Source organism: Hippocampus guttulatus, chromosome 18 (genome assembly GCF_054856545.1).
Source record: "Hippocampus guttulatus isolate MCC_2025c chromosome 18, RoL_Hgut_1.0, whole genome shotgun sequence".
Classification (NCBI taxonomy): Eukaryota; Metazoa; Chordata; class Actinopteri; order Syngnathiformes; family Syngnathidae; genus Hippocampus; species Hippocampus guttulatus.
In genome coordinates this window covers 12418274-12443058 of record NC_141278.1, presented here as the reverse complement: position 1 = coordinate 12443058, position 24785 = coordinate 12418274, and the positions used below count along the sequence as shown (strand labels likewise).

Genomic DNA, 24785 nt, shown 5'->3' with positions numbered 1-24785 from the left:
TGATGATGTGGGATGTAGCACCCGTGTCCACCATTAGGCCTTTCGTCTTCACACCATGTCCTGGAACGATGTCCGCTTCCCGGTCCTTGGTCAAGAAAGAATACGATTTGTTGCCGTCTCCCTCTGCAGCTTGTCTAGCTTGTTCACTCTTCGGTCGTCGTCTGCAGTTTGCATCTCTGTGCGTTGAACTCTTGCAATAACTGCACCACTGTCTTCTTTGGCTCTTGCTTTGTGCCCTTTTACACCGCACTTGAAGCACACCATATCCGCCATTTTGTTTTTGTCGTCGCCCCTTGGAGTGTTATCTTTTACGTTCACTTTCATCACATTATCTGACACCTGAGCGCAGAGTTTTCCTGTGTCTTCATATGATCGCAGTCTAGTTTTTAAGTCAGCAAATTTTAGCTTTTCTTCACTCTGTGTCACATGCACTGCAAAAGGTTTGAAGGGTTCTGGAAGTCCTTTCAACACCATTGCTATGAGAAGATCATCACTCATGACTTCCTCTGCATTTCTTACCGCCGTGATGATAGTCTCTGCCCAAATCACAAAATCTGTTACGCTTTCCTTGCTTCTCATCTGCAGACTTGTCAGTTCAGAATACAGGTTTATTATGCGAGGTTTCCCTTTACCTGCATAGTACTCTCGAAGCATCTTGAGGGCTTTTCTCCCATCATCTGCAGCTTCGCGCATAACCAGGCCTAGGCTTTTGTCGTCCAAAAACTGTATCAGCTCTGCATAGGCCATCCCGTTCTGTTCCTTGTCCTTAGCCTCTTCATCAACGTCAGTAAACTGCGGATTTTCACTCAAAATAGTCTCTTTGAGCCCCTGTAGCCGCAAGTAGGCCAAAAATTGTGTTTCCCAGAGCTCATACTGTTTCTCATCTCCGTTAAAAGTTAAACGTGACCATCTGCTTGAGCCGTGGCTTGGCTGCTCCATAGCTTCTACGGTAGCCTAGGGTAGCACCACGAGGTAGCACTGTTAGCAGCTAAAAGCTAAGCTACGCTAACCTCTTCGCCGAGTTCGCAGTTTGTCACTCTTCTCAGCGGCTTCAAACTTTCTTCAGTCATTCTTGGGGGTTTCCTGGGCCCATAACCTGTTGTCAGCGGCTTACTTATGCAGTATACCCGCGTGTCACCCCTCAAGGCGGCTGGATAAACGGAGGAAAAATCTGCGTGACAGGTCTCTTGTTTTATTAGAATTGGTGATAGTCAAGTATAACACACACAGCATATATAGTGGACAAACCGGACGTTGGAATAGATCCTTCAAAGTAAAACAGGAAATAATTGAGAGCATATTTGTCTGTTCACAACAGAAACGACACGCTACCGGTAACGATTGTTCCTGTGAAATCCTCAGGCTTGCCGTAGTTTTTTTGTGTTTGTTTGTTTTGACTGAGAAATTTCCTTGCGTCCCAAAAACGCACATTGTTTGGAACTGTGCGTCCCGTGGGAAAATTATGCGTCTAGGACGCGGGACGCAGAGGTAAAGATGGCTGAATCTCTAACCATTCTCTGAGTATGACTATTATTACCACTACCACTAATACTACATTAATTAATACCTTCAACTTCACAATAATAATAATAAATAATTAAATCAAGCATGATTTTTAAACTACCGTATTTTCACGACCATTCGGCGCACCGTATGGTTGGGCGCAGTCTCATTAATGGGTGCTATTTCTGTATTTTACACATAGACAAAACGCACTGTATTATTGGGCGCAATTTTAAAGTGGTAAAACATACGCCAGCTTAAACATACGGCATGCATGCGCGCACGCTAAAAACACGTTAGCTTGAAGCATACGGTAGCATGCCAAGACATTCAGATACAAGCTAAAAACACGTTTTTAAAAAGGCAACGGAAGCAAAACTGAGTTCCGTTGTATTTTATTTAGCCATCGTACAATGTACTCACGTTTTTCGATCAATCATCACCCAGAAATCCATCAAAGTCCTCATTCTCTGTATCAGAATTGAACAATTGTGCAAGTACCGGTAATCCATCAAAAACGCCGTGTTCCCTCTCGTTGTCAGTCACTCTCATTGCCATGTGGCTCCACAGAAATGATGCCAGCTTTGCCAAAAACTCGAACAACAGTGCAAGCAGACACGTTCGTCCAAGCAGCCACAATCCATTCGCAAATTGTGGCGTAACTCGCGCTGCCTCTCACTCTTTGTAAAGTTGTGTTTGCCATCGATCATTCATTGTTCCCATGCCGTTCGCAACTTTGCTTTGAACGCCCGGTTGATGCCGATGCCCAGCGGTTGGAGTTCTTTATTCAAGCCTCCGGGAATAACGGCAAGCTCAGAGTTCATTTGCTTGACTTGGTTTTTCACCGCTGCTGTGAGATGGGCATGCATGCCAAAAGCATAACCGATGGCTTGAAGTTTGAACTGAGCTTCGTAGGCGTGTCTCTTTGTAGAATTTATTTTCGGGGGTTCTTAGAAACCAAAACCGAAGTTGTTTTGCAACAATGCACATAGCCACACTCTATACAGGTGTTGGTACCTGCTTGTGGCGTCCCTTTAGCGTCCACTTGCACGCCCACCCTTCACTCATTGGCGGACTTCTTCCCCGCATGCCTGTCGTCACTCACGTCTGCCTTTTCTCTCTCTCTCTCTCTCTCTCTCTCCATATATGTATATATACACGCCCACCCTTCACTCATTGGCGGACTTCTTCCCCGCATACCTGTCGTCACTCACGTCTGCCTTTTCTCTCTCTCTCTCTCTCTCCATATATGTATACATACACGCCCACCCTTCACTGATTGGCCGACTTCTTTGCCGCATGCCTGTCAACAGTCACTTCTGCCTTTTCTCTATACAAACAGCGTGTCGGCTGTCAGTCAGGTTTTGGAACTCAGCGCATACACAAGACGCTCGGCATCATAAGGCGTCCAGTCCATTTTGGAGAAAATTTAAGACATTTAATGGCGCCTTATAGTCGTGAAAATACGGTATGTATTATCAATATTCATTATTCCAAACATGAGGAAGCATTCAGCAAACATAACTGGAATCGAGCAAAAGGACTCCAAATCCCAACGGCCAAACCCGGAAGTGAACTGCCGACATTATTGACTCCAGCTGTAACGCAAATTACTTGGTTCAAACAAACATTCGAGTGCGACCGCACAAACGTGACGACTGTGCAAAAATAACTAAATAAAACACACCACTGTTACAGAAAGGCTTTACACGCTATTTAAACTGCCGATCGCGAACAGAACGAACCGTGATTGAAACTAACTGTGATGCCGCTCTTTACACGTTGCGCTTAACTGTCACCTGTCAGTGGCAGACCCGCCCCTCTTAAAGCGACAGAGTTAATCCATCAATATGGGTTTCCTTCGATGGAATTTATTAGATGCATTCGTGATTTTAGCGGTCTTTTGACAAAGGGATTCGAGGCTCTAATCCCTCATTGTGTCCGAGTACCGGCAATCCGAGGCCAAGGCCAAGGCCAAAGACTTGACTCCCGAGGCCAAGGCCAAGGACCAAGGACTTGACTCCGAGGCCAAGGCCGAGGACCAAGGACCGCCCCTCGGTCCTCGAGCCGGTCCTCGAGGCCAAGGACCGGCTCGAGGAACACATCTCTGATCAATAGACAAAGGACTTGTGTAGAGGAAACACACATTCGTGTGTGTTTCACACTGAAACCCACGAGCAAACCAAGGACCCTTCTGTCCTCAGTCACATGCTTTCCCAGCTGATTGATTTCAGCCTGAGCCAGGTTCTGTGGTCAGGGTGATGCTTCCCATCAGGTCCTGGTGTTCTGACCCAATTAAAGACTGGTGTACACTGGTGTGAGTGTCGGTGGATCACGACGACGGACCGCGGACGGCAGTGCGGGGCATGGTCCTGCAGTCCCAATACCTGCTGGAGCCGTTTGGCATGCCGGACAGAATCAGACTGATGCACGTCTTCAGAGTAGATTTCAAGTATGAGTAAACAACATCGTCCCGAAACCATTTGTTTTTCGATTTCACTGTCATTTTCTCTTGTGGCCTGCAGGGGGCCCAGAAGGTTCCACACTTCATTGCTGTCATGTCTGAGACATGTGATGGTTGCACTGCTTCTGGGAAGCATGATGAGTGTGTGTAAGTGTGTGTGTGTGTGTGTGTGTGTGTGTGTGTGTGTGTGTGGCCAGCGCTCGCCATTTTGTTGCCCAAAGCATAAATGCTTTATGCCCCCCCCCGAACCCCCTCAACCACCGCACCACCCCTAACAGAACCAAACATTATCTGAGCATTTCTCAGTTCTGCCTTATTTGACAAAACTAACCTGTATGTCTGACACGCTTATGGTAACTGGGTTCTGTTCAGGGAGGTTGCTGTGCTCCTCTCTCACAGACATACAGGAAAGAGTCTTAGATATGAAAAACTGGACAGCACCAGGCCCGGACAAGGTCCACACCGGCCGGCTCAAGAAACTCAGAGCACTTCATGAGTTCCTAGCATCTCAAATGAACCAGTTGCTGAAGGATGAGACTCTCCCAGGATGGCTAACCGATGGGCGAACAATCCTGATCACGAAGGATCCCTACACGGGAGCAGTCCCATCCACGATATCTGGTTGGTTCGCCATTATCTTGTCAGTCTGTATCTGCAAGTCCCACAGGATTTTCGCTCGGTCATTCTCCTCCACCTTTGGAGGTGTTTCCCATTTTGACTTTGGGTCCATCCTCCACACAGATGTTTCGGTAGACTATGCCAGACACCTGGTTATGGTGTTCCATATCAGCTTTCCCTGGCAGCATCTTACACCCTGCACTTATGTGTTGGATCATTTCAGGTGCCTCTTTGCACAACCTACACCTTGGGTCTTGTCTGGTGTGGTATATAAGATAACCCTTATTTGTCCCATACTGGGGAAATTTGCAGTCTGCAGCAGCAAAACTAAGGGGGGGGGGGGGGGGGGGGTAGAAAAGAAAAAACAAAGTGTTGCATGCACAAAATAAATCTGGGCCTCTATGGCACTGATGCTCAGGGCCTGCTCCTGAGCAGCCAGGAGGAGTGTTTCTGTGCTGTCCTTCAGGCCAGCCCTCTCAAGCCACTGATAGGACTTCTTGAGATCAGTCACTTCAGTTATGGTACGGTGGTACATCCCGTGTAGGGGATTGTCCTCCCATGATGGTCCCTCTTCCAACACATCATCCTCTGTTCTCCATTGTCTGAGACATTCTCTGAGTACGTCATTCGTTGAAGCCTTCAATTTGATGTATTCAAGTAGCTTGGATGTTTCATCCTGGACAGTGGCTCTCACACTCACAAGTCCCCAGCCTCCTTCCTTATGGCTTGCATACAGTTTCAGGTTGCTGGATTTGGGATGGAACACTCCATGCATGGTTAGGAGCTTTCGGGTCTTAACATCAGTGGTCTGAATCTCTTCCTTTGGCCACCTTATTATTCCTGCAGGGTATCTGATCACGGGTAGGACATAGCTGTTTATTGCCCCGGTCTTGTTCTTGCCATTGAGCTGGCTTCTTAGGGCTTGCCTCACCCGCTGGAGGTATTTGGCCGTAGCCACTTTCCTTTTTGCCAGTTCGAGGTTGCCATTGGCTTGTGGTATACCGAGATACTTGTAGCTGTCCTCAATGTCTGCTATTGTTCTTTCAGGGAGTGAGACCCCTTCAGTGTGGACTACCTCGCCTCTCTTAGTCAACGTCCGACTACATTAATCAAGCTTGATTGAGATCCCAATGTCACTGCTGTAGACTTTGGTTGTGTGGATCAGGGAGTCTATGTCCCTTTCGCTCTTACGTCAGCTTTACGTCACCCATGTATGACTGATCATAGGTCAATTTCTGAGGCGGTATCTATTGCCAGTCTTGGCGATTAATTGGCTTAGGGGGTTCAGTCCTACTTGGCTTTGAGGGTAGTCCTATGCAGAACAGCAGTGGTAGATGCCACATTTGATGGACACTTGGGTAAATGGCTTGTCATTGGCTTCAAGTGTGGTTTTCCACATCCACATTGAGTTCGCAACAAAGCCTCTTAGGGTCCTGTTCACCTTATACAACTTCAAGCGTTCAGTGATCCATGTGTGTCACATCGAGTCATAGGCGTTCTTGTTATCAATCCAGGCTGTGCACAGGTGCCAGTTGTTGGGACCTGCAGTCTTGTGTGACTGTTCTGTCAACCAGGAATACTATTATAACACCGATAACAATGATAGATTTCGTAATTAATGACTACCAAAACAATCAAAAAAACTTTTCAGTGGAAAAAAAAAGCACATCAAATACATTTGGCCATGGTGCATGAATTTATGAAGCCTGCTAAGATTAGAGGCGAAAATGTCATTGAGAATTGTTCATCTGATCAACACACTTGTGATTTTTCATCTGAGACTTCCACGAAAATCTTTGGCCACAAACTGAGCACGAAAAGGGTTTCTCGCCAGTGTGGATCCTTTTGTGTCTTCCTAAATGTCCCTTAAAAAAGAATGTCCGGTCACAGTCAGGGCATGCAAAAGGTTTCTCACCAGTATGCTTTCTGATGTGTATTTTAATGTTTCTTTTCTGAGCGAATCTTTGGCCAGAATCTGAACAGGCAGAAGATTTCTCACCAGTGTGGGTTGTTGAGTGTGTTTTTAAGTATTGCTTCTGAGAGAATCTTTGGCCACAATCTGAACAGGCAAAAGGTTTCTCACCAGTGTGAGTTCTGATGTGCTTTTTTAAGCTTTCTTTCTGGGAGAATCTATGGTCACAATCTGAGCAGGCAAAAGGTTTCTCACCGGTGTGGGTTCTTGAGTGTACTTTTAAGTTTCCCCTCTGAGAGAATCTTTGGCCACAAACTGAGCACAAAAAGGGTTTCTCACCGGTGTGGGTTCTTTTGTGACATACTAAATTTCCCTTACAAGAAAATTTTTGGCCACACTCCGAACAGGAAAAATCTTTCTCACCAGTGTGGGTTCTTGAGTGTAATTCTAAGTGAGGCTTCCGAGAGAATCTTTGGCCACAAACTAAGCAGGCAAAAGGTTTCTCACCAGTGTGTGTTCTTGTGTGGCTTTTTAAGTGTCCCTTCTCAGAAAATCCTCGGCCACAAACTGAGCAGGCAAAAGGTTTCTCACCTGTGTGTGTTCTTGTGTGGCTTTTTAAGTGTCCCTTCTCAGAGAATCTTTGGCCACAAACTGAGCAGGCAAAAGGTTTCTCACCAGTATGCGTTCTTGAGTGTAATTTTAAGTGATGCTTCACAGAAAATCTTTGGCCACAAACTAAGCAGTCAAAAGGTTTCTCACCAGTGTGGGTTCTTGAGTGTACTTTTAAGTTTCCCCTCTGAGAGAATCTTTGGCCACAGTCTGAACAGGTGAATGGTTTCTCGCCAGTGTGGGTTCTCATGTGTCTTTTGAAAGGACTCTCATAAGGAAACATCTTGCCACACTGAGAACATTGCCATGGTTTGTTGTCAGTGTGACATGTCTGATCACCATCAGACTTTTCATCCTCCTCATCATCATCAACGTTTGATGATGTGTTGTGACTCTGTTTCGTGCAAGGGTGCTCTGGCTCCTCCTCTCTTTTAATGTATGGGGCCTGCTGCTCTTCTTCCTCTTTAAAGCGGGAGACTTCTCTGCTCTCCTCTTCCTGTTTAATATCAGGGGGTTTTGCATCCAGCCGCTCAGGAGAAGCTTCTTTGCTGATGTCTGCAAGACACGAGAAGACAAACACAATTGGGATTATGGTTTATAATTACAATGAAGGTTATTAGGAGAGTCAGACGAGTTCAGATTATTACTCACTGTCACATGAGCAGCTTCAGTTATTGGTGTTGGATTTTTTAAATTTCCCTCCTTGGTAATTATTTTTTTTTGTCATTAATTGTTTTTATCCATGGTTATTTGTGGTTCAGACTCAGACTCAGTCTGACATTGCACATTTTTGAGTGGCGGATCAGTCCAAAACGCAAATTCTACCTTGGACTGGCAGCCCCTATGCATTGTGGAGTATGTAGGGTTCAAAAAAAGTGATTCAGCTCCTTCAACCCACATACTGCATGTTTGGCCAACAAGAAAGCCTCTTGTGCAAGTTACATAAAGCAGTCGTTAATATGAGCAATTTCTTTCATCTGAAATCTAAATGTATCAATTTGATTTCGGTTTAATTTTCTGATCATCAAACAAATGGTTGTTGTTGTTTTCCTTTAATGACCTGTGGCAGCACTTAGATTAGATGGCAAAGTGGGGAGACTTGGGAGAAGTGCAACTGCAGATGCAATGGCTAAAATCCAGCGATATTTAGGAGAGGAGAATATTGCACCGACCAAGATCCTCTGGCATACTGGAACAGCCAGCAACAGCCTATCCCAACAAATTCCAACAACCTCTTCCAAACGCCATCATCACGGTCATATGAGTGTATGTTCTCCACGGCAGAAGAAATCGCTTGCAAGAATTGCAACAGAAAGACACACACACACACACACACACACACACACAGGAATTATTATAATAACAGTTTCTAATATTCCTAATAAAGGTTTGTTCAGTATGTTAGTAAATATCAGCAATACAAAATAATGTAACTTATTCACGCAAAAAAAAGATGACCCTCCTGTGCGGACCTCTCGTTGGTTTACCTCTAGTGCCCTGCCACACCCTTCTATTTTTTCTATTATGTTTCAATCGCAAATTTGGCAGAAGTTGATTTTTGGATATCTGGACATGATTTTGGAAACGCATCAAGAGTTTGGGCAGAAAAGAGGACAAGGGACAAAAAAACAGTAAGATGATGCGTTTTGATGCACTTCAGTTTTGCGATAATCAGAAACACCTGGTTTACATGGTTCAGTCAATCGTTCGATTTATTTCCAAATACATGATGTAAATCTCTTCGTCTCAGAGCCTAAAAAAAACCTGCTGTACATCAAGAAATTCGAGTGGCTATTGCGTGATACAAGCTCCACAACAACCCAAAACGCTGTTGTGGAGAGGTTGTGACCTGCACATTGATTACACTATGAAAATTAAACGGACTATTACGAGACAAAGTTGTTTGAAATGCAACAACTATGCCCACATTTTCGGGAGGTTCATAAACCAAAGGCGACATCTATTGGTGAAACTGTAAGTTGAAAAAAAATCGACCCTTTCATTTTCACTGTTTTCACATTATGTCCAGAATATTTATTTTGTGTCACATCAGTCCTTGTCTATAAAGATAGAATATAGAAGTTTTCATGTACCTATATTTTAAATACAGGCCTACATTTATTTAAGATACCCTTTATTTGTCCCACACTGGGAAAATTTACAGCCTCCAGCAGCAAGAATGTGGGTAGAAAGAAGAAAGAAGAAAAAACAAACAAACACCGTTCAATTAAGTGCAATATAAATACAAAATGGATAAATCGCAGTGCTATTTACAATTGTTTTTCACATCATTTAATTATTATTATTGTTATTATTTTTATTCAGCAGCCTGACAGCAGTCGGTAGGAACGAGCGTCGGTATCTCTCCTTCTTGCAGCGCGGGTGTAACAGTCTCTGGCTGAAGGAGCTACCTAGTGCTGTCAGGGCGGGCTGGAGGGGGTGGGAGGGACTGTCCATCATAGCTTTTAGCTTAGTTAGCATCCTTCTGTTGCCCACCTCCTCCAGAGTGTCAAGGGAGCAGCCCAGGACAGAACTGGCCTTCCTGACCAGTCGCTCCAGTCTCTTTCTGTCCCGGACTGAGATGCTGCCTGACCAGCAGACAATGCCATAATGGATGGCCGAGGCCACCACTGAGTTATAGAAAGTCTTAAGGAGCGACCCCTGAACCTCAAAAGACCTCAGTTTCCTGAGTAGGAAGAGTCGGCTCTGTCCTTTCCTAATCAGTGTGTCCGTGTTTGTAGACCAGTCCAGTTTGTTGTTCAGAAGAACACCTAGGTACTTGTAGGAGGTCACCCTCTCTATGTCCATACCCTGGATGTTCATCAGTGCTGGTGAGGACTGTTTCCTGCAGAAATCCACAACCAACTCCTTAGTTTTCCTAGGGTTGATCTGTAGGAGATTCTGCTAGCACCAGTCCACAAAGTCCTTCGTCAGTCCCTTGTACTCCTGATCGTCCCCCTCTGTAATGAGGCCAACAATCGCAGAGTCATCGGAGAACCTCTGAAGGTGGCAGTTTGGAGGGCGTGTCTGAAGTCCGAGGTGTAGAGGATGAACAGGAATGGAGCCAGAACAGTCCCCTGCGGCGCTCCAGTGCTGCAGAGAAGCCTGTCCGACTCACAGCTCTGCAACCTCACGTACTGCGGCCGATTTGTGAGATAGTCTATGATCCATGTTGTGAGATGGTGGTCCACTCCGGCGTTCTGCAGTTTGCCTCCCAGTAAGTTGGGCTGGATGGTGTTGAAGGCACTGGAGAAATCAAAGAACATGATTCTCACAGTGCTCCCAGCCTTCTCCAAGTGTGACAGCACTGAGTGGAGGAGGTAAATAATGGCGTCTTCCACGCCGATGCCAGGCTGATAGGCAAACTGCAGCGGGTCCAGTGCCGGGCTCACCAGCGGTCGAATGTGGGCGAGGACGAGTCTCTCCAGCGTCTTCATCAGGTGAGACGTCAGCGCCACCGGTCTGTAGCTGTTCAGCTCCTTAGGGTGGGGGGTCTTGGGCACTGGGACCAGGCACAAAGTTTTCCACAGCTGTGGAGCTCTGCCCAAATTCAGGCTCAGGTTGAACATGTGCTGGACAATGTCACACAGCTGGTCAGAGCAGGTCCTGAGGAGCCGGGAACTGATCTTGTCTGGATCTGCTGCCTTCCTCATAATTTGTTTATATTAGTGGCATTTATTTATTTATTTAGTTAATGCAATAATTTAGATATATTTACTTTTTTGGTGCCATTCCTGGTGTTTTATGTAAGACTTTTATTTTGATAGTTTTTGAAAGACAAGTTATTTTGTAAAATAAAGCAAAACTGAAAAATACTCATATAACGTTCATTTCTGTCAGGGTTGGTGCGGGGGGGGGGGGGGGGGGGGCACCACAAAGCATTTATGCTAAGGACACCAAAATGGCAAGCGTTGGCCACGCACGCGCGCGCGCGCACACACACACACACACACACACACGTGTTTTTATCGCATTAATCAAAATTTTAATCTCTCACTTTATTGTTCCTATAGGTGGAGTGCCTTTTTACAATATCCCTTTTTATGTGTTTGGCTTACTGTGTTCGGGTTGTTGAGGGTGTGGAAACAACGGTCAGTCACGCGGACATTGATTGGCTGTCATTATGTTTGTGCTTGTTTAGCATAGGCTGATGTGCTGTAATCGTGTACGAAAAACACAAAGTCGCTGGGCGATTACGTCACGGTGGTGCGTCGAGAGTGGGAGACGAGAGAGAGTGACTGGAGAGAGGCATACACGCGTCGGGAAGTTAAATAAAAGTTACCCACGTGAACACAACAGCTGGACTCATGCGTGCCTCCTTTGATAACACGACATGGTGTAAGAAACCCTGTAGTTGACGTGGAGTGCGTAAAGAGGATCTTTTGTACACGGCGGTAAAGAGGGAAAGGTGAAGTGAGCGACGGAGAGGAAGGAGCCTCGGCGCGGGCAGATGGAACCGCGGCGCAAGGTGCACAGCGGCTTGCGAGACAAGTCGCCACCGCGGGGCCGTGCGCCACGTTTGACATCCAGCCACCAGAGCCCTTTGACTTTTCAAAACCGCAGGAGTGGGACAAATGGATCCGGAGATTCGAAAGATTCCGCCTGGCAAGTAACCTGAATGCTAGTTTTGAAGAAAATCAAGTCAACACACTGATTTACTGCATGGGTGATGAGGGTGATGATATCCTACGCGGGTTAAATCTGACCAAGGTTCAACGGCGCACATACCCAGAAGTGCGAGGGGTACTCCAAAAATTCTTCGTTGTCAAGAAAAACGTCATCTTCGGACACGCTATATTCAATATGCACTATCAGAAGGAAGGGGAGAGTGTGGATTCGTTTGTCACTGCACTATATGCGCTTGCAGAGCATTGTAGCTATGGGGCGCTACGCAATGAACTGATCAGAGACAGAGTTGTCGTCGGACTACGAGACAGTGGATTGTCTGAACGCATGCAGTTGGACACGGATCTGACCCTTGAAAAGGCCATAAGAATAGCACGGCAAAGCAAGGAGGTGAAGAGGCAGCAGTCTTATCTGAGAGGGGACACCAACTCAGAGGCAAGTGGCGCTGAATCTGTTGACAGAGTGTTCAAGAGCAATTTAAGGAATGCTAAAAACACACCGAACTATGCTAATAGCCAGATAAACACGTCTCACAGCACTCACGACAGCAAGGAAAGGGGTGCACAGTCAGTGTGTCAGAAATGTGGCAGCTCTCCATCCCATCCAAAATGTGATTGTCCCGCTCATGAGGCAAAATGTCATGCTTGCAGGAGGAAGGGACATTTTAAGAATGTGTGCAAGTGTAAATCTGAGCACGAAGTTACAGGGGACGAAGAAGACAAGAAAAAGGAGGAGGTCCTCCTCGACAGTGTTATGACAGACCGTGACCTGTGGATGGTCAAAATCGTCAATAATCAGCGCAGTGTGATGTTCAAAATCGATACGGGCGTCGATGTCACTGTTCTGCCACACAAGGTTTTCAAGAGCACGTACAGAAACAATCCACCTAAACTCAGAAAGGGGGGTTCAATGTATATACACGCACACATACATATGTGTGTGTATATGTACCTGTATATATATATATATATATAGATATAGATGCCGCTGCTCGCCTCTTGACTGGTACTCATAAGAGGGAGCACATAACTCCTACTCTGGCATCCCTTCACTGGCTCCCCATTCATTTTAGAGTTATTTTCAAGATCCTCTTATTTGTTTTCAAATCTCTGAATAATCTCGCGCCACCTTACCTCTCTGAGCTCATCCGCCCCTACACACCTGCCCGTCGCCTCAGGTCTGTGGACCAGACCTTATTAGAAGTACCAAGAACTAAACTGAGGCTCAGAGGGGATCGAGCCTTTTCTGTTGCTGGTCCCTCTCTCTGGAATGACCTCCCACTGAACATTCGGCAAGCCTCCTCGCTGCCCATCTTCAAAACCCTCCTCAAAACTCACTTGTATTCTTTGGCATTCGACTCAGCATGACTTAGATTTGTTCTTGGTTTTACTGTTTGGTGCCTACCGCCTTTATTACCGATTTGTCTTACTGTTTATTGTGCATGTTAAATTGCTCCATGTACAGCACTTTGTATGCAGCGATGGCTGTTTGAAAGTGCTCTATAAATACTGTTGACTTGACTTGACTATATCATAGATAGATAGATAGATAGATAGATAGATATTAGAGCTGTCAAATGATTAAAATATTTAATCTAATTAAAAATGCAACTGTCACAATTAACTCAAATTCACTAAAAATTAATCATGATTACTCACGCATTTTTTATCATTTCTGAATTTCCTTTTATTTTTTTGTCCTATTTTTCCCCCATTTTAATGCTCTCATCAACATGGAATCATGAATGAGTTTTCTATGTGCAAAATGCAAATATTTACTGAAATAACAAATTCGATTTTCAATTTTACATGAACATTTTTCACTTGGAGCAGTTATTCACACATAATCTCTCACACAACATTACTGTCCATCAACAACAGTGAAAAAAATATTTCGTCACACAACAGCTGCTTTAACAGCTCTTTTTATGGACTCAAAACAGAGCAATATAACATTATAAAGTGCACATCTAAGGTAAACTGGTGCTCAGCCTATAGTGGATTTAAACCATGGTTGCATACTTCGTTTTTCTCAAGTTTGCTTTGAACACAGCAGTCAGGCTATGTTGATTCTGTTGGTCCTTCTTGCGCGGAAGTCTCTCGACGGTTTTGTGGAGACATCATTTCGGATGACTACACTTGGTTCGATGACAACACTGAAGACGTTTTATTTTCGCTAGGTCGCTACCACTTCACCGTCACTGTCAGACGAACACAGAGAAGCTCCACCCGCTCTATTTATATGGACACGGAACACTGTAACCTTCCACAGAAAATAGTTCCAAACAAGTAACAATCGCGTCAGTGGCATACATTGTATACCTGTATGATACAGGTAACTTTGGTCTTATTAGTGGAACAATCTGGCAAGCCCCAATGAATGCAGATGATGAGATTGGGATGCCAGCCCCAATGAATGAACTCCTGAGCGAGGCAGCAACTGACCTGAAAGCTAAGATCATGGTGAGAATGAAAGCTGGGCAACCTAGAAAACGATTACAACGGCTATGTAAAGTACCACCCGAAAGTCTCATGGAAAGTGGGAATGCAGCACTGAGGGCGATCCCTACCGTAACGATCACGGAAACCAATGAGCTGATATACGCTTCAGCATCAGTGATCCTAGAGACGCTTGGCTATAAGAGCAACCATGGGAGCCTTGAGATACGTTACCCACCATGGAAAAGATGGTTGGAGGCTAAGATCAAGGCGGCTCGGAAAGATGCAAGTCAATTGACGGAGGCCCAGAGAGGTGTGATGAAAAGGCTGATACCTGAGAGGTACATCAAGATGACCATACCTGAAGCACTCGAAACTGCCAAACAAAGGCTCCAAGCCTTCTCCAGCAACCTAAAGCGGTACACGAAAGAGAATGAGGCCAGACGAATAAACAGGCTGTTCGCAACACAACCAGTGAAAGTGTCCGCTCAGTGGCAGGGTCCTAACAACAGTGCTAACCCACCAAGACTGGAAACTGAAAGGTACTGGAAAGGCATATGGGAGAAGGAGGTTGCACATAACAGCAATGCACAATGGCTGGTAACCCTGAGAGAGGAGCACAGCAACCTCCATGAACAGAACCCAGTTACCATAACAGTGGCAGACATACAGGAGAGAGTCTCGGATATGAAAAACTGGACAGCACCAGGCCCGGACATGGTCCACACCTACTGGCTTAAGAAACTCACAGCACTCCATGTGCGCCTAGCAGCACAAATGAACCAGCTGCTGAGGGATGGGACTCACCCAGGATGGCTAACCGAAGGGTGAACGATCCTGATCATGAAGGATCCCTCAAAGGGTGCAGTCCCATCCAACTATCGGCCAATAATCTGTCTCCCTACAACATGGAAGCTCATGTCAGGCATCATTATGGCTAAGATAAGTGGACACATGGATAAATACATGAGCGAAGCACAGAAGGGCATTGGTAGAGACACCAGAGGAGCCAAACATCAGCTCCTGGTTGACAGAACAGTCGCACAAGACTGCAGGTCCCGACATACCAACCTGTGCACAGCCTGGATTGATTACAAGAAAGCCAATGACTCGATGCCACATACATGGATCACTGAATGCTTGGAGTTGTATAAGGTGAACAGGACCCTAAGAGCCTTCGTTGCAAACTCGATGAGGATGTGGAAAACCACACTTGAAGCCAATGGCAAGCCACTTACCCAAGTGTCCATCAAATGTGGCATATACCAAGGTGATGCACTCTCCCCACTGCTGTTCTGCATAGGACTGAACCCCCTAAGCCAAGTAATCACCAAGACAGGCTATGGATACCGCCTCAGAAATGGAGCTACGATCAGTCACCTCCTCTACATGGATGACATAAAGCTGTATGCTAAGAGCGAAAGGGACATAGAATCCCTGATCCACACAACCAGGATCGACAGCAGCGACATAGGGATGTCATTCGGGCTTGAGAAATGTAGTCGGATGGTGACTAAGAGAGGAAAGGCAGCCCGCACTGAAGGGGTCTCACTCCTTGAAGGAACAATAGCAGACATTGAGGACAGCTACAAGTACCTTGGTATACCACAAGCCAATGGCAACCTCGAACTGGCAACAAGGAAAGCGGCTACGGCCAAATACCTCCAGTGAGTGAGGCAAGTCCTAAGAAGCCAGCTCAATGGCAAGAATAAGACCCGGGCAATAAACAGCTATGCCCTGCCAGTAATCAGATACCCTGCAGGAATAATAAGGTGGCCAAAGGAAGAGATTTAGACCACGGACGTTAAGACCCAAAAGCTCCTAACCACCCATGGAGGGTTCCATCCCAAATCCAGCACCCTGAGACTGTACGCAAGCCGAAAGGAAGGAGGCCGGGGACTAGTGAGTGTGAGAGCCACTGTCCAGGATGAAACATCCAAGCTCCATGAATACATCAAGGAGAAGGCTCCAATGGATGACGTACTCAGAGAATGTCTCATACAATGGGGAAAAGAGGATGAGGCGCTGGAAGAGGGACCATCATGGGAGGACAAGCCCCTACACGGGATGTATCACCGGACCATAACTGAAGTGGCTGATCTCAAGAAGTCCTTTCAGTGGCTAGAGAGGGCTGGCCTAAAGGACAGCACAGAGGCACTCACCCTGGCTGCTCAGGAGCAGGCCCTGAGCACCAGAGCCATTGAGGCCCAGATATACCACACCAGACAAGACCCAAGGTGTAGGTTGTGCAAAGAGGCACCTGAGACGATCCAACACATAGGGTGTAAGATGCTGGCAGGGAAAGCCTACATGGAACGCCATAACCAGGTGGCTGGCATAGTCTACCGAAACATCTGTGCGGAGTATGGACTGGAAACCACAAGGTCAAAATGGGAAACACCTCCGAAGGTGGTGGAGAATGACAGAGCGAAGATCCTGTCGGACTTCCAGATCCAGACTGACAAGATGCTAATGGCGAACCAACCAGATGTCGTGATCATAGATAAAGGGCAGAGGAAAGCCGTTGTAGTGGATGTAGCGGTCCCAATGATGGAAACATCAGAAAGAAGGAACACGAGAAACTCGAGAAATACCAAGGGCTCAGAGAGGAGCTGGAGAGAGCCTGGAAGGTAAAGGTGACAGTCGTGCCTGTGGTGGTCGGAGCACTCGGGGCAGTGACCCCCAAACTAGATGAGTGGTTGCAACAGATCCCGGGAACAACATCAGACATCTCAGTCCAGAAACGTGCAGTGCTGGGAACAGCAAGGATACTGCGCAGAACCCTCAAGCTTCCTGGCCTCTGGTAGAGGACCTGAGCTGAATGAGGGACAGACACAGGGGTGAGACGAAGATTTTTTAATATATAAGATAAGATATCCTTTATTTGTCCCGCAATGGGGAAATTACAATCAGAATTCAGAAAGGAAAAAACGCTGGGTAGGGAGAGGGAAAAAAAAAAATTATATATATATATATAGAGAGAGAGAGAGAGAGAGAGAGAGATCCAAATTATTTTGATATTTGTCAGACTGGAATTAGTTGACAGCACAGTGTCTAACCAGCAGGTGGAGGTTTGCACTTGAGAGAAGAGGAATGAAGGTCAGTATTAAGACAGAGTACATGTGCATAAATTAAAGTGAGACCAGTGGAACAGTGAAGTTACAGGGAACAGAGGTGGCGAAGGTACAGGAATTTAACCCTTGTGTTGTCCTCGGGTCAAAATGACCCATCACTGTGTTAAAAACGCCCCAAAAATCCCTTAAATTATATTTGTTTAACTTGAAATTATATGACTTTTCCTAGATTGGCCCCAACTGCAGAAAAATTGAAATGTTGCTTTTCCAAATGCACATTTCCATGGAAGCTGTACAAAAAAAAAGTACAAAGGTGGTCTTCAGGTCAAAATGACCCATGAGGCAAATAGAGTTGAAATCAAGGTCACAAAGTTATTTACACACCACAAAATGTTTCAATGTTTTTGTCGTGTCTCAGATCAATCAACACGTGAACAATACGTAGCAGACATAAACAAGACAAGATAGGTGGCATTCTCACGGGTGGCAGAACTCTTTTTTGCAGATTTCAAGGGGTTGGTTATAAAGGTGCTACAGATGACAGGACCCCGAATTCTCTCTGTGCTGACGCCAAGAGTGTGCGTTATGACATTGACGAGGCTCTAGAACTGATTTTTTTTCTGCTGTCCAGCAAGACAACTGATTCAGAAGAGGAAGTGGAGGATGTATTAGAAGATGGGGAAGAATATAACCCAGAGCATGATGTATCATCTTCAGAACAAGAAGAAATCCCTGAAGCTGAAAGAGAGACGTTCCTTTCAAAAAACGGCAAAATAACATGGTCCTCAGCAGCATAGAACCAATAAGGCATGCATGCAGAACAAAACGTACAGGAGCTCCTGAGAAACCTGATGATCCACCTTCCACAGCCACTTCCCCAGCGAGGGCAAGTACAGTGAAACTCCTCTACAACGAAATCATGTTTGCGGCAAGAAATTTTCACAACAGGGGGTATTTCACTGGAGCAAATTTGATCTCAGATGTAAGCACACACACACACACACACGTATGTGTACTCTATTTTTATTCCAATAGTGCATAAGTATGAGCACATACTTATTTGACACTTCATATTGTCAGTGTAGAAAGAAAAAAAGGGAAAGAAATTGCGAAATTTACGATCAGCATTCACTTTCACTTACCCGGTACATCAATTTCTTGGATAATGTCTTTTATTTTGCTTGCTCCGTCTTTCATTTTGATCACTTTTACCCTCTCTTCCAGCATCAGCGTACGTCTTGTCTTCGCTGCTTGACATCCAAGGCCCGTTTTGTAGCCATTTTAGCAATGCAACGTCCATCCTCGTCTGAATCTAACAATAACAAATACTTCCTGGCATGCAATGAACTTTTAAGCCAGCCACAGGACGCTTCGTAGTCCTCGATGGCCATAGTTAGCTCTTGAAGGCTAAAAACCTTACGCTAACGGGAGCGCTAATGAGTCATTATTAGCGCATGGAATGTTCTAAATAAAAACATGGAATGTTCAACACAATATTTGTTTCCGTGGTTTCCCATTGGGTAATCCGACGGAACCGAAAAACGGTTACCGTGAATTTCCGAAATCCTCAGGCCTGCTACTGAATTATTTAAATTTTTGCAGCGTTTATTTATAATTGTACGTATGTTGTTGTTTGTGTTATTATCATATGATATGAATTGAATAAGTAGACCATTTCAGAATTCGAAATTTGGGACTCTCGAAATGCATAATGGGACTCGTACTTTTCTGATCATCGAGTCCCTGGGACTCGCTGGTGGTAAACTGTAAAATTATCACTGCAAATGCATCCATAACTCATTTTCGTACGTTTTTTTTCCTTTTCTTAAGCTGTAGAAATACAAGTGAAGAGGGAGAACTATATCACACATATTGTGGTGAAGGACAAGTTGTTTCTTCAAGCAATATGAAATTTGGTGTTTAAAATTCAATGAAGCTGCTTATTTGGGGGGTTTAGTGAAGATGGGTCATTTTGAACCAGAGGACACAGGATGTGTACAGAAAATGAGGACAAAAGGAGGGTTAAGTACCTAGGATCAACAGTGCAGAGCAGCGGAGACTGTGGAAGAGAAGTGAAGAATTAGAGTGCAGGCAGGATGGAACAGCTGAAGAAAAGTGTCAGGAGTGATTTGTGATAAAAGAGTGTCGCTAGGGTGAAGGGAAAAGTTTACAGGACAGTTGTGAAACCAGCCACGATGTACGGTCTAGAGCAGGGGTGCCCATTACGTCGATCCTGATCTACCAGTAGATCGAAGACAGGTCCCAAGTAGATCCGAGGAGTGTCGAGGAGAAAAAAAACAACCATTTGTGTGTCTTTGTACATGTTAGTAATATATATTTTTTGTGTTAACTCATTCAATACCACCCCTTTTCACTGGAGCAACCCCCTCAATCCCTCACATTTTACTGAATTTTGACTGATTTGCAAGGCCCACAGAATTTTCTGTTCTATGGCTATATATACATGCAACCTGTCATAAGAAAGGTGGGACTCTCTTCTTTCAGCAGAAAAAAAAGTTTGTTTCTAGCTTTCTCCGTTCGTTGGCAATCAGCATTAGAAAACTGCTAAGTTTGATGGAAAATGCAGATTTTCTGCAGAAATCCAGAGAAAATGAGCTTTTTGTAAAAGCATGCATTTCAAGCATCATTTCAAGTTTTACACTATTGTTTGCTTTTGTGGCAGCTCAAATACCTCAATAATGTGTTCCTCCTACAAAAGAACATTACAAATAATGTTTTTGTCGCAAAATAATTTATTTGCACACAACAAAACTATTGAACTATGAACAAAAGTGCAGCTGTGGAGAAGATGGTTTTTGGCTTCCATCCAGTTTGTCACCACATCGATTCATCCCACCACGTCCAGATGCACGACCTATAAATTATAGAAACATAAAAAGTTGCAAATATATCTTGCTGCAGAGTGAGGTACAATAATTTTATTTACCTTTCTTTCCACTACAGATCCACGAACAGGACGTGAGACGGCTCTTCAAGCAGCAGAAGATCAAGAAAGCTGCGGGGCCCGACAAAGTGTCCCCCTCCTGCCTGAAAGTCTGCGCTGACCAGCTGACTCCGGTCTTCACACAAATCTTCAACAGATCTCTGGAGCTGTGTGAGGTCCCATCCTGCTTCAAACAGTCTACCATCATCCCAGTTCCCAAGAAATCTGCAACATCGGAACTGAACGACTATAGGCCTGTCGCCCTGACGTCTGTGGTCATGAAGTGCTTTGAACGCCTTGTGCTGAACCACCTAAAGAACGTCACCGGACCCCTGCTGGACCCTCTCCAGTTTGCCTACCGGGCAAACAGGTCTGTGGAAGACGCAGTCAACATAGGTCTGCACTACATCCTCGAGCACCTCGACAGCACAGGGACCTATGCAAGGATTCTGTTTGTGGATTTCAGCTCTGCGTTCAACACCATCATCCCGGAACTCCTCACCCCCAAACTTCTCCACCTCAGTGTGTCCCCTACGATCTGCCAGTGGATCCTCAGCTTCCTGACGGGACGGACACAACAGGTGAGACTGGAGCAACAACATCATCAATACGCACCACCAGCACTGGAGCCCCACAGGGTTGTGTACTCTCTCCACTGCTCTTCTCTCTCTACACAAACGATTGCACCTCAACAGATCCAGCTGTCAAACCCATAAGGTTCGCAGACGACACCACGGTCATCGGTCTCATCAAAGACGGCGACGAGTCTGCGTACCGCCAACAAGTGGAGCAGCTGGAGCTCTGGTTTAGCCGACACAACCTCGGGCTGAACACGCTCAAGACTGTAGAGATGATCGTGGACTTCAGGAAACATTCTTCTCCACAGTTGCCCCTCACACTATCCAACTGCCCTGTGTCAACCGTCGAGACCTTCAAGTTCCTGGGAATCACAGTCTCCCAGGACATGAAGTGGGAAGTCAACACCATCTCCATCCTGAAAAGGGCCCGGCAGAGGATGTACTTCCTGAGGCTGCTGAGGAAGCATGGCCTGCCACAGGAGGTGCTACGACAGTCATCGAATCAATCCTGTGTTCTTCCATCACGGTTTGGTTTGGGGCCGCCACAAAAAAGGACAAAATCCGACTTCAACGGACAGTTAGGACGGCGGAAAAAATCGTTGGCACCGCCCTACCCACTCTTGAGGACTTGCACACTGCAAGAATCAAGACAAGGGCACGGAAAATCCTCCTGGATCCCCCGCACCCTGCCCACCACCTTTTCCAGCTACTCCCCTCAGGCAGACGCTACAGATCCATGCGCACCAAATCCAGTAGACACTTAAACAGCTTCTTCCCTCTAGCCATTAACTCCTTAAACAGTCACTGACGTAGTCACTCGTCTTGTACTACAAATACTGCTACTGGTTACTCTAAAATGGTTCAATGATTTGTTGTTTACGATGATACTAATGCAGCGTGTTATACCGGAGACAAATTCCTTGTGTGTTCTACATACTTGGCCAATAAAGATGATTCTGATTCTGATTCCACCACCAAAGCGAGGTGTCGTCATCTTTTGGCTTCTGGTTGGACAATCTGTAATTTATAGAAGTATGTACAATTACCACACTTTTATTTTTCTATTTTTTTTATTGTTGCTTTCCACTTACATTTCAACATCTCTCAGACACACACACATACATGCTCGCACACTGCTATTTACACCAGTCATTCCACGTTGTTCAGCATCCAATTTGAAATGAAATGGAATATGAATTTAACACGAGTGGTTTTAGCAGAGCTGAGCGGACCAAATGTGTCCTGTTTTTTTTGTTTGTTTGTTTTTTGAAAACCTATGGCGACATGCAAGTCAGCGCATTTACGGCGCATATTTTCATCCACATCTACGAGATGCATCAACCGTACATAAATGATTAGTGTTACTGGCAACTTCATAGTATAGCGGGGAATGTAGCGGTGCATAAAAGTGACTGAGGAGGCATAAGAAGTGATGAAGTTTTGAATGGGAACTTGCAAGCTAGTCAGCAGTTACCTCCTTGTTCCTGGCGAGGACTCTCAGCTGCTTTCCGTTATGTCTGAAGGCACATATTCGTCCAACATCGGGATCCAAATTGCTCTCCAATTCATCGTTTTCGCCGTCGTCTTTACGAGACGATTCCAACGAATTGCTGACGTGTGCCCGGCGTCGCCCATGCGAAGCAATGCAGCCTCTTTGCCGTCATCGCTGGAAGTCGCCGGGGAGAGGATTTGTGGGCGACGTGGGGCATCGGGAGGCACAAAATGCTCTGCCAAGCGATGATCGCTAATGTGGAGCAAGTTCATCTTTATCAGATGAACTCAAAACTCAGCGTGGGTTATGCGGGCTGCGTGTAGCACGCCATGTTTGTGCAGGCCGACGTTCGTTTGACGGGTGCCGCTTGCGATTAGTGACCGAAGCGTCATTTTCTCTTCCACACAAACACCATCTCCTTTGTTGTTTTGTTTCGAGGACGCTTTTATACCGAAAAATAAATCATTTTAAGTTAGTTATTTCCTTTTCTCCATTGTTGCTAGTTGCTAATGTTCCAATCCACTATCCACATACGCCCCTCCTTCACTGTACGCCCTTTCTACTACTTCTGCTGCATGATCCTGGTTGATTTTTGCACCACTGCCACCCGATGGCTATTTTTTTGCTATTTAACATTGCCGTCAAGCCTAATCCTGTGGTGAGAAGTTGCATCGGACTCTCTTGCACCCTCCCCCATGAAAACACGTGATTGACGTATTAATACGTCATGGGGAGGGAACGGCTATGCGCAAATTGACGTATTTATACGTCAAAGGGTGTAAATAAGTTAATGTACGCTGCACCCTGATCATCCTATCAGTCTCATTTTCACAAAAAAATATTTAAGAAATAAAATAAAGCAGGTAAATCTTGAATTTACGGTGGCGCGTGATTACGTCACCGGAAGTTGTTAGCAGTCTGCAATTGCAGCTTGTGATCAGAGCTGTTGCCCTCCATCTTTTATCGTCATTATTCTCATTCAGAGTTTGTGTGTGTGTGTGTGTGTGTGCGTGTGCGTGTGTGTGTGTGTGTGTGCGCGCGCACGTGCCGGTAAGGGTAGATCCCGGGAGGTTAGTTGATCGAAAAGTAGATCTTCGGTCCAAAAAGTATGGGCACCCCTGGTCTAGAGACACTAGCAATAGGCAAAATACAGGAGGCAGAGTTAGAGGTGGCTGAGTTAAAGATGCTGAGATTCTCCTTAGGAGTGACAAGGATGGACAGGATAGTTTGGAGAAAAAGTTAGAGATGTTTGAACATGTACAGAGGAGGGACAGACGATACATTGGTACGAGAATGTTAGAGATGGAGCTACCAGGTAGGAGACAGAGAGGAAGGCCACAGAGGAGATTCATGGATGCCGTGAGGGAAGACATGCTGGTAGTTGGAGTCAGAGTCGAGGATGCAGAGAACAGGGAAAGATGGAAATTAATGACTTGCTGTGGCAACCCCTGAAACGGGACAAGCCAAAAGGAGAAGAAGACAGTGTCTAACCAGCAGCCACCTTGATAACATTTCAGGTGTGAAGAGACATAATTACAACATGATTCAAACATAGTCAGATAAAATGTGTGATGGCAGAATTGTGTCTGAAAGTGGTAGCGTTAATCAGCGACAAAAAAATTAGCTCTCACTTTCAAAATGGTTGGTGGACATTGCAATCGAGCAAAAGAATGAGACGTGGCCAAACCTGCTCTGGTCGAGCCAACTCGAAACTTCTCGAAACTAGCGTCGTCGTCCTCTTTTAAGCCAAGGAAATCATCCTCGTAATCTGCTGTCCTCCTGCACACATTTTCACACAAGTCATAACAACACTTCATACTCACGCTTGATCTCTGCTGGGTTGTCAGCGGCTAGGGTGCTAGGCTAAGTAAGCTAAGGAAGGCCCAGAAGCTTGAGCGAATGATGTTGTGCAATAGAGGAATAATGGACTTACTGCATCGAGACTTCGGTCCGTTCAGTTGTAACTAAAAAAATGGGATCGTATTTTTCAAGTGTTCAAGTTTGTTTGTTGTTTTAGTGAAGTGCGTATAAATAGTTTGTTCTGAGGACGGATAGGCCGCTGTGACGATGTACGGCAACTCATTTCAGACAAACTTAGTCGCAGTACGAAACGGTGAGGTAACGCGTGCGCACGCACGTTAAATACACACACAAACACACACAAACACACACACACGCGCACAGATAAATGAAAAAAGACATGGCAAGGCACAGAGAAACCATATGAGGTAGTAAAAGGCACCCAAGGGGGGGTTGCAGATCCACAGTGAGTGACAGCAACCACACCTCCCAGCGTGGAATATCCCCATGAAGAAACACTGGCTCTTCAATAAGAGAATAAAAGTCAATAAATAAAATGAATTTAAAAAAACATATTAAGTTAAGAAATTTAATATAAATCCAAATAACAGGAAATAAATAAATAATCCAAGCAACAGGAAATAAAAGCATGCATCAGCACTTCCATATTGGCCTGAGAAAAAAAGGGGCGGACTGTGGCTATATATTTGAGGTGATGAAAAACAAT

At 45.4% G+C, this 24785-nt stretch overlaps 1 protein-coding gene across 9 annotated transcripts in view; it reads right to left on the bottom strand.

Annotated features, from left to right (window-relative positions):
* The window catches only part of LOC147191274 (uncharacterized), a 44923-nt gene extending 20355 nt beyond the window's left edge, over window positions 1-24568 (bottom strand). Inside the window, exons 1-5 of one of the 9 annotated variants that reach the window (XR_015103715.1) lie at window positions 24192-24555; window positions 23307-24037; window positions 21704-22510; window positions 20192-20372; window positions 19980-20119 (exon numbers count right to left, since the gene is read on the bottom strand). Coding sequence is in view for 3 of the 9 variants with exons in the window: in XM_086136711.1 (XP_085992837.1) it covers window positions 6316-7661; window positions 23946-24037; window positions 24192-24196 (1443 nt within the window). In the remaining 6 variants the exon portion in view is untranslated. Of the gene's footprint in view, window positions 1-1176; window positions 7662-19274; window positions 19301-19979; window positions 20120-20191; window positions 20373-21703; window positions 24038-24191 lie in introns of those variants that run through there. The other 8 variants (XR_015103714.1, XR_015103716.1, XR_015103713.1 and 5 more) reach the window with 8 other exon arrangements.
* Window positions 24569-24785: the final 217 nt, after the last annotated feature.